The sequence below is a fragment of the Dermacentor albipictus genome, unplaced genomic scaffold (genome assembly GCF_038994185.2).
Source record: "Dermacentor albipictus isolate Rhodes 1998 colony unplaced genomic scaffold, USDA_Dalb.pri_finalv2 scaffold_56, whole genome shotgun sequence".
Lineage (NCBI taxonomy): Eukaryota > Metazoa > Arthropoda > Arachnida > Ixodida > Ixodidae > Dermacentor > Dermacentor albipictus.
In genome coordinates this window covers 365,612-374,852 of record NW_027225610.1, presented here as the reverse complement: position 1 = coordinate 374,852, position 9,241 = coordinate 365,612, and the positions used below count along the sequence as shown (strand labels likewise).

Below are 9,241 nucleotides of genomic sequence, written 5' to 3'. Positions count from 1 at the left end.
AAGCTTAGCTCTGTCAACAGCAGATGCACTAAAGCTGAACACTCTTGCTACCTACTTCACATACTGCAATTGAAATGAAGGAAACACAAGTCTTAACAGTAAACTTTTAAACAGTGCATTTAAATACTTGTGCAACCTTCTTTTTGGAAAGACCATGTGGTGCCTAGAGATGTAGCTTGACAAGTAAGAAACTGATGTGCTTTTATCTAAAAATAGAATTGATTGATGTTTTGTGGGACAGGGTACCTGGTGTCTCAATGAGCACACTTTATGGCTGAGAATATTTTTGCCATTGTGTCAGCTTTGAAAACTTGTCAGAATCTTTAATCTTGGTGCATTAGAAAACACCTTGACACAAAATGAATGTAACCCTTGATGTCATTGAAAGAACAGTGCTGAAAACAATTCGATAAATACAGCAGAATGAAATGCAGAGAACTTAGGTGGGAAATAGGTAAGCAATTTACCAACCACATTATCAATGCAAGCAGCTGACACTTAATAAAATAAGAAAGCCCTGGAGCAAGTCTCTGGCTTGCAGTGAAAGACCTGTGCACACTTATGATGATATTGCAGTATTCATGGCAGGGACGGGCCATTCAACCTTACGCACTGTAACACTCTGTATATCTCTCTGAAATCTTCTTGTACCAACATGTACAAACTGCATGTTGCAAACAGCAAAATCATTGCTATTGTCCTACAGACAGTTTCCATGTTTATTGGATTCTCATTTTAACAGCTGACTTTAAGCTTCCATACTGAGAGCTGGACGAGTTAGTGCGTTTTTGAAAGAGTAGAAACAGTGCACAAAGTATGAAGGACAGTGAAAACGCAACAGGAGCACTGACTTGCAACTGAATTTTTTATTCAGGTATACATACAAGAATAATATGCACACACCATGCAATGTGAAAAAAAGCAAGCAAATGAAGTGCAAACTATTAATCATGATTGACATTGCTAGAAAACACAAGCATGAGTGACGTCGTGAGTTAACTGCGACATCATACTAAATCCATGCAAAAAACCATGTTAGAACTTACATGGGCATTATGCGATTCAATAAATTCAACAGTATGCTTATAACCTATGTATTCTAACATTTTACTTGAATAAGGTGCTAAGAAGATCAATCTATATATAGCTACAAATGCCTTAGTCACCAGATTTGAAAAGCGGGAGGACTTTCGTTTGTTTCAGAGATGAAAGAATACCTGTTGTGGGAGAATGCTGAGAAATAACAGCGATACTGAGGAGTCCATTGGGAATAATATAATGTACCAACATGCATTAGGAATTACGTCAGGATCTCCAAATTTATTAAATTTGCAGACATACTTCTATATTTTAACAATATTATTAAGGCATACAAATTTTAAAAAGAAATGCCACTACGTTAGTATTTGCCATAGCAAATGATTTCCTAGGGGTGCATGTACAATGGCACCCAATTGAATATTGTACAAATAAAGCTCTACCACATGTGTTTGACCCCTGTTGATTGCAAGTCGCACAAGCCTGTTCCCTTAGTGAGTGAAACTCAGTGAAAGAAACTTGGCCTTCTTTGTGGAGCAAAGACAGTTGGCAAAAATGAAGCACACAAAGGTAGAGAGGTTTTGGTATAGCCTGCACAGTGAAAGATCCACTCAAGATCCAGGTGCTGTACCGACGTATCTTCAGAAGATAAAGCATTCATCTAAACACAAGCACAGGGTGTAAATGATCGCACTCCGATGCATGTGATACATAATGACAATCGCCACGAAAGCCCATCGCATTACTATTACTTCCACAGGTAATTTTCATGGCTGCTATGGAATGGCTGTCTCGCTGCACCACAATCTATAGCAACTAATACACTGGGCATTTCAAATGGTTCATGAAAGCGGGTTGGGCCCTGGCCAGACTGAAGCAGCGGCACTCGAGAGACACTTTTCAACGCCCAGCCTCGTGTGAGTCACTTGACACTCGTCACGGACACTTGCTGACATTGCCTTCAGGCGGGAACAGGCCTTTCTGTTATATTCACGTTTCACGTCCAGGCTTTCGTTACTAGGCTTCTGCGTGCGTAAGGCGACGCGAAATGTTTGAACGCACTTTGCTCATCGACAAAAGGCGCCCTTACTTTGCACAGCGATTTGGAAATGTGTATGCACCCTACATCGACGTCAATGCCGACGCGCACCACTTCTGCGTTTTCGAGCTCGAGAGCAGTGTGTCGACGTGGTGTCCAAGGCCAAATAGGCATCCGACTTTGCCAGAAGGCGTACACACAACTTAAAGAATCGCTACATACGACACACCCTGCAATATGCATGATCCGTGTCGGCACCATATGCAGTCGGCGCTGTGCTACCACGACTCTTCGAAACCGACAGTCCAAATGAGGCGACATGTCGTGCTGTTTCGTGGATGCAGCACAGTTCGTTCGAAGCTTCTGTAGCTTCGTAACGGCAGCGTTATTCGTACTCGCCGATATTACACAGTGACCCAATATGCAGTCGGCGCTGTGCTACCACGACTCTTCGAAACCGACAGTCCAAATGATGCGACATGTCGTGCTGTTTCGTGGATGCAGCACAGTTCGTTCGAAGCTTCTGTAGCTTCGTAACGGCAACGTTATTCGTACTCGCCGATATTACACAGTGATTTGTACACACCACACAGCCACAAGGAATCGCAACGGTCCTCCCACTGCGTGCACGCGTGTAGGCGCCGACAGTCATTTTCGATTTTGAAACGCTGCACAAAATAAATGCTTTATTTATTTAGGCGTAGTGTATTTAACAACAAAACGATAACGTTAGCATTTCATGTATTTTTTTCTAAGTTTTCTTTTTGTGACGTCATCATGCGTGGCAGCAGCGGACTCCACTTGGGGTCGTCTGCTGCCACGTGCGTGCACCCAGCGCCGGCCTAACGTATAATCCTTTTTTATTTTCCAAATGCCGATAGGTGGCGTGAACGTTCTTTCGGTGGTCACGGCTGAAAAGTAAATGCAGGCCGAACGCGCAATGAAGTGGTGGAAATTCACCAATGACTGAAGCAATGATGTCTTCTGTCTCCATTGTGGTTCACGCTTTATGCTAGGGCACAGAAAGACGACTTGAAAACAGTGAATTAGGGTTTGATTTATCCTACGTGCGTAACGGACAAATGGTGCTACAGAAGGTCCCCGGACTCATGTGTGCGGACGACATGGTGATACTAGCAGACAATGCGAGAAATCTACAGGCACTTGCGAATATGTGTGGCAACGCAGCGACAAATCTATCCCTTAAGTTTAGCACAGAGAAATCGGGAATTATCAGCTTCAATGAAGAGACGAGTAACCACGTGGTGTCAATACAACATCAAGTCATGCCGATTGTCAAGCAATATAAGTACCTCGGCGTATACATAAACGAAGAGAGACCGACTCAAGCACCCACCATGTTAATATGACAATATAAGGGAGACGGAATGCAGCGATAATGAAACTTGGAGCGCTTTTGGGCCGCAATAAATATGAGGTGATGCGTGGAATCTGGAAAGAAGTAACGGCGCCAACGCTAGCGTTTGCAAATGCCATTCTGTGCCTAAAACCGCATCTATTGTCAGGGTTGAAACTTGACCAAAGGTCGGAAGGCCGGATGGCTTTGAGAGCCCACGGTAAAACCACAAATGAAGCAGTGAAGGGCGACATGGTTTGGGCCTCTCCTGACGTCAGAGAAGCGCAACACAAAATTAGTTTTGAAGAAATACTCAGAACAATGGATCAGAAGAAACGAGTGGCTGAAGTACACAAGTATCTGTACCTGAAAAGTGTGGACACAGAATAAAGGAAGCGGTAAAGAAAGTTGGCAGCCAAATACAGGGTGATGGAAAGTGTAGGCAACCAAGAGTCATCAGAAAGAAAGTGAGAGGAACAGAAATAGCGATTTGGATGCAACGAACGGAAACAAGAAATATGATTGAGATTCACAAGAATGGGAAGAAAGAAATTAGAAGAAAAAATCTGCGCTATAACACAAAGGGAAGTGCCTTGCTATTTGAGGCTCGAGCTGGTTGCCTAAGAACAAAAACATACCGGAGCAAGTATTCGCAACAGGATGAGGCATGTGTCTGCTGTAGCAAAACTCCCGAGGAGAGTCAGCTCACCTTAAAGGAGTGCCAAGATATTTGTCCAGTTAGAATCGTTGGGAACGTCCACTTTCCAGAATCGCTGGGATCGAAAGCGAGATGGAAGCATCAACCGGTCATTTGGTCGAGATGAACAAGATACACTTAGAGTATGTTGATGGAAAGAAAGCGGGCAAGAGCTCGATGGAGGCGGGGCCGTTACATGAATATGATTTAATGAAGAGAGAAAAGACGAAGGAGAGATCACTAAAATCCTAGACTGATAAGCATGAATAGACTACCTGATTAGCTCAAGCAGGCTAGGTGACTATTTTTTCACCGCCGCATTTCGTATGAGATGCCAATAGATCACCATCGCCGTCTTCATTATCATAATCATCGAAGGGAGCCCATCGTTTCTTTCGCGACGTTTCTTTGGCGATCCGCTTTATGCACGAAAACCACTACCACCATGTCCATCTTGCATGTGTCGCCTGAAAAATGGCTACGCGGTTAGACGCGTGATGACGCGTGATGACGAGCGAAGGCGCGTGATTGACACCGTCATGTGGCTACCGCCCATATGGTGGGATATGGTATGTGGGCACTTCATCCTATAGGCACGCACTAAACGGGGTAGAACGGCGCAACGTTCTTCGACACAGTGCCGGGCGCGTACTGCGGTGTCGAGTAGCCTTGGTGTTGAGGTGTCCACGGCTGTCCAGAGTAACCTTGCTGCGCTCCGTACGCGTTTGGCGCCGGATACTGCCACGGGGTAGCCAGTGGCACGGCCGCGGAAGAGGAGTAGACTACAGTCGTTCCCGTCGCACACCGCGCTGGTTGAGGCCAGCCGGGTTCGGAGACGCCGGGGTAGCCAGTGTTCGCGCCCTGAAAGAAAAAAAAAAAGATGCACTAGTTTTTCAAGTTACCGTTGCTGAAACGAGTCTTCACATTATCAAGGACGCACAACAGGGCTGCCATGTTGTAGGCGTCACCCTTCTTGAAAAGATGTAGAAGGATTAAAGAAAATGCCCCTAGCAGATATAACATTTCTATATATACAGAGAGATTACACTGAAAGGCGGACAATACTTCAGCGAAAAATCGCAATGTCCATTTAGATAATTATACTAACCATGCTTATTTTATTTGTTAGGTTAAGAACGCATTCAGCTACGGCGAATTGAAATTGGTATATGATAAATTCATATACACTCAGCAGAGTTAGAGCTTCAGTTTCGCAACTGAAACCTGTTAGGGAATTCATTGGCGCTGCACTTGATTGGCGCAATGGAGGCGTCTTATGATTGTATTAATTGCATAAAATGTCGAACACCGTTTGCAGTACTTCATGTTTTTCTCCCTGTATCTTTTTAAAGTTTCGGCTGCATATATATCGGAGAACAGCCCGCATAGATCATATATATATATATATATATATATATATATATATATATATATATATATATATATATATATCTATATATATATATATATATATCACGCTTACTTTTCGTGCCAGGAAGTCACCCGCGTGACTACATGGAAGTGTGGATATGACATCATTTCCGTTAAACAGTCGGCCTCGCAATATGTAGATGATGCTTGAATAATAAAAATGCATATAAACGATCAATACCGTTAAATCAGGTTATCTCGCAACGGCTGCGTTCGGCGTCTACCAAGAGGTGGTGACAGAAGTTCATGTTAGCGCCGCCATGGCAGCAGCTAGCTTCACTAAAGAAAAAAGTAAGTGCGTATTTTCTTTTCTTAAACTACAGGTGAGTTACTGTGACAAATGTTATAATGAACGATCAGTACTATAAAATGCGATCTTTCGCAAAGTTTCAGTGATATTATAGCATTGCATCAGGGGGAAAGATATTCTGTAAGAGTCCACCTAGTGGACTTGTCCATTTCGTCTGCTTCTGAAGGTGTAATTGGCTGGGCGGGGGTAAACGCCAGAAAAAGACAGCCAATCAGCAGTTTAGCTGCAGACAAAATGGACATGTCCACTAGGTGGACGCTTGCAGAATACCCTTCCTCCTCCCCCAAATCGACTATATAAGCAATAAGGCTATTCACACTTGGCTTGCGGAGTGACTTCCTCGAGCGAGTTTTCCACCCGGCCACGCACTCCAGTACTGTTAGGCATGCAGAACAAAGAAAACCGCCACTGAAAGTGTGTCGCGCAGCAAGAATGAAAAAGAAAGACATAGGCAAAATATTAACAGTCACCTAGGCGTCCTTAAGTGATTTAAACACGAAAGCATTATAACTTATCTAATTGGTTACGTCCATTATACGTGACGTCATGCATTGTAACTTGTCCTTTACAGCTGCACCTTAACCCAACTTACTCCAATTTGCACCAACCTTAATCCACCTTAAGCGATCTGGCTCTATCTTTACGAACCTTAATCCACTTTAATCCTGAATAATTCACCTTAATCCGCTTTAATCCCCATTAATACACATTGCTCTAATTTGTATCCACGTCAATCCACCTTAATCCATTTTAATGCACTTAATCCACCTTATTTCCCTTTAATTATTCTTCATTCACTTCTCTTCACCTTAATTCACTTTACTCCACCTTAAGTCACCTTACTTTACAAGTAAGGTTACCTTACAAGTAAAAAGAAACGGACAGGACAACGCTGGAAAGCGTTGTCCTATCTGTTTCTTCTTATTTGTGCTCGCGTCCATACTTGCTGGAACCCCTTATACGTTCACCATGCACCAACTGGCTCAGCAAACCACACTACTAAATTACTCTAACTTGTTCTAAATTTAATTCACTTTACTTCACTTTAATTCACATAAGTGCCTATAATTACGGCTAATGAACGTTGTTTTACAATCTACTATCTTTTGTATTACAGCTGACGTCATACAGGGAGCAAGCATGTTACTATATTCTGTATTATACGTCATACAAGACGCTGATGACGTCACTGATGATGATCTTTAGTACCATCGCTTGATCACGCTGGATTTGCTGCCTCATAGGACGTATAAAGCTTTCGCCTTATTAAAGACAAAGCGGTGGGGCTTGTGACATGAGCGTGACGTGTGCCTCGGCTCCGGTGTGGAAAAGACGAGGGAACGTCGTTTGCGGACGCTAGTCGAGGCAAAGCGGGAGTGTGTCTTTGTTATCTCTTATATCCTCAGATCATTAACAATGGAAAAGCTTGAAGTCGATTCAACATCCTAGTGAAGTCGATGAAAGTCTTTCTGAGCGAGTCGGAGGTGAGAATAGGGTTATATAAACCAACCAGTAGCGTCTCAACGACATCGTCTGAAAACACTAGCGGACACGAGGGAAGCATGCGAGTACGCTCTCCATCACCACCTGTACCACCAGTGTCGACCACGTCACGGCGGTACCGCCACCGTGCGGTGGTATACTGTACGGTGGTAACAGTGGCACCGATACCATAGGTACCGCAAGGTGGTACCAGCAGGAGCACTGGTACTGCTGGTACTGGATCAATCTTCGGGATCGGCGCACATTTTTAGACCGCACTATCTCCGGGATCAAACATACGACTAGAAACATGGGTCAGAAATATTCTCGATACGGAAAAGTGAGGTTAACTCGCCAAGAAAGACTTCTTATTAAAAAAAAAAGATATGCAGTAGAACGCTCCCGAGACTGTGCTTTAGAACTTCCAGCACATGTGCGGCATATCTGACGGAGATCTGGCAAGGATTAAGTAATTTGGCTCTACGGTAACGAGGTAAACCACGTCCACGAACACACGGAACAAATGGTATCCTAGTTGAAACTCGTTGATTCGCGAGCGACCCGAGAATGTGACGAAGTATCAGCAGATGAGAGAGAGAACACACACACACACACACACACACACACACACACACACACACACACACACACACACACACACACACACACACACACACACACGCACGCACGCACACACACACACACACACACACACACACACACACACACACACACACACACACACACGCACACACACACACACACAAACAGACACAGACACACACATAACCGCGCTTAGTCGCGCTTATACACTCTACCATGGATTCTAACCAACTAGCCCGCCAACGTGTTTTAACACACATAAACACACACAGACACAACAACCCCCCCCCCCCCCCCACACACACACACACGCGCGCGCTGCCATAACTAGACAAATCGTTCGTGGGAACCTTACCGGCACGTTGCCGTTCCTTCGCGGCCAGATTCCGCGGCGCCGAAGGATGCCCGCCACGTAGAGGCCGACCAGGCAGGACACGATGATCAGCGCGACGACGCAGACCACCAGCAGGGCACGCGACAGCCCCATAGACACGGAACCCGCGACGGGCACGCACAAGACGAGTATACGCTCGTCGCACTTCTAGCGCGCGCGCGAATTCGTCGAGCGAAGGCCTATACACTGACCATCACCTTAGGCCGGTGCTTTTCGTTCGCCGCACCATTGGCCACACCGTGGGCCGCCCGCGTTGCGTCCGACGGGTTCCTCTTCGCGCCAGGGCGCGTACGCTCACCGTTCCCGCGCAGTTGAACACGCAGCGACTGAGCGGCCCGCCAGTCGAGGTCGGAAAAACACGGGTGGTGTAGGCTACGCAGCGTGCAGCCGGGTTTCAATGTCGACCTTGGCGGCGAAAGCAGACAACAGCTGTGGGCGTCCCGCGCGCGCGCACGCAGCCGTGGCAGCGGTGGCGAAGAGAGGAGGGACGGGAAAGGGGGGACGTAGCAGTGTCGCGTCCCGGACGGTGACACACCGGCGTCAGTGGGCAGAGGACGTGAGCGTGCGGTGAGTCGCTCGCGGGGATGTGTAAATCGACGCGTGTTGACGGAACACTGAGCAACGATCACGCGCGCACCGCTTCAACGAGCGCGCGTACACATTGTGTATGCGTGCAACAGACACCGGTTTACGAAAGCGTGGTCATGCTTTGGTGTCGCGTCGCAGTCCTTGTTCCCCCGCTTACTGTGATGGACCGACTATAGGCCAACGTGGCACCCTTTGACGGTTTAAGACGAAGCTTTTCTTAGCTCTGGCTCACCTTCTTTTTTCCCTGTTGGAAATACTTGTAAAACGACAAAATGTTCCCCACCACTGGACAATCGTTGAGG

General features: G+C 45.9%; 1 protein-coding gene across 1 annotated transcript; it reads right to left on the bottom strand.

Moving 5' to 3' along the window:
• Positions 1–847: 847 nt before the first annotated feature.
• LOC139053023 (uncharacterized) lies at positions 848–8,776 on the bottom strand. The gene is made up of 2 exons (XM_070530159.1): positions 8,313–8,776; positions 848–4,992 (listed from the first exon to the last, which is right to left on the bottom strand). Exons 1-2 carry the CDS (start codon positions 8,442–8,444, stop codon positions 4,732–4,734), a joined length of 393 nt encoding a protein of 130 aa, XP_070386260.1. The 5' UTR covers positions 8,445–8,776; the 3' UTR covers positions 848–4,731.
• Positions 8,777–9,241: the final 465 nt, after the last annotated feature.

Bases quoted from the DNA above. Each gene is read 5' to 3' on its own strand.
- LOC139053023 (XM_070530159.1), bottom strand. From the start codon at position 8,444: ATGGGGCTGTCGCGTGCCCTGCTGGTGGTCTGCGTCGTCGCGCTGATC. The intron at 4,993-8,312 runs GTAAGGTTCCCA...TTTTTCTTTCAG, and splicing joins GAAGGAACGGCAACGTGCCG to GGCGCGAACACTGGCTACCC.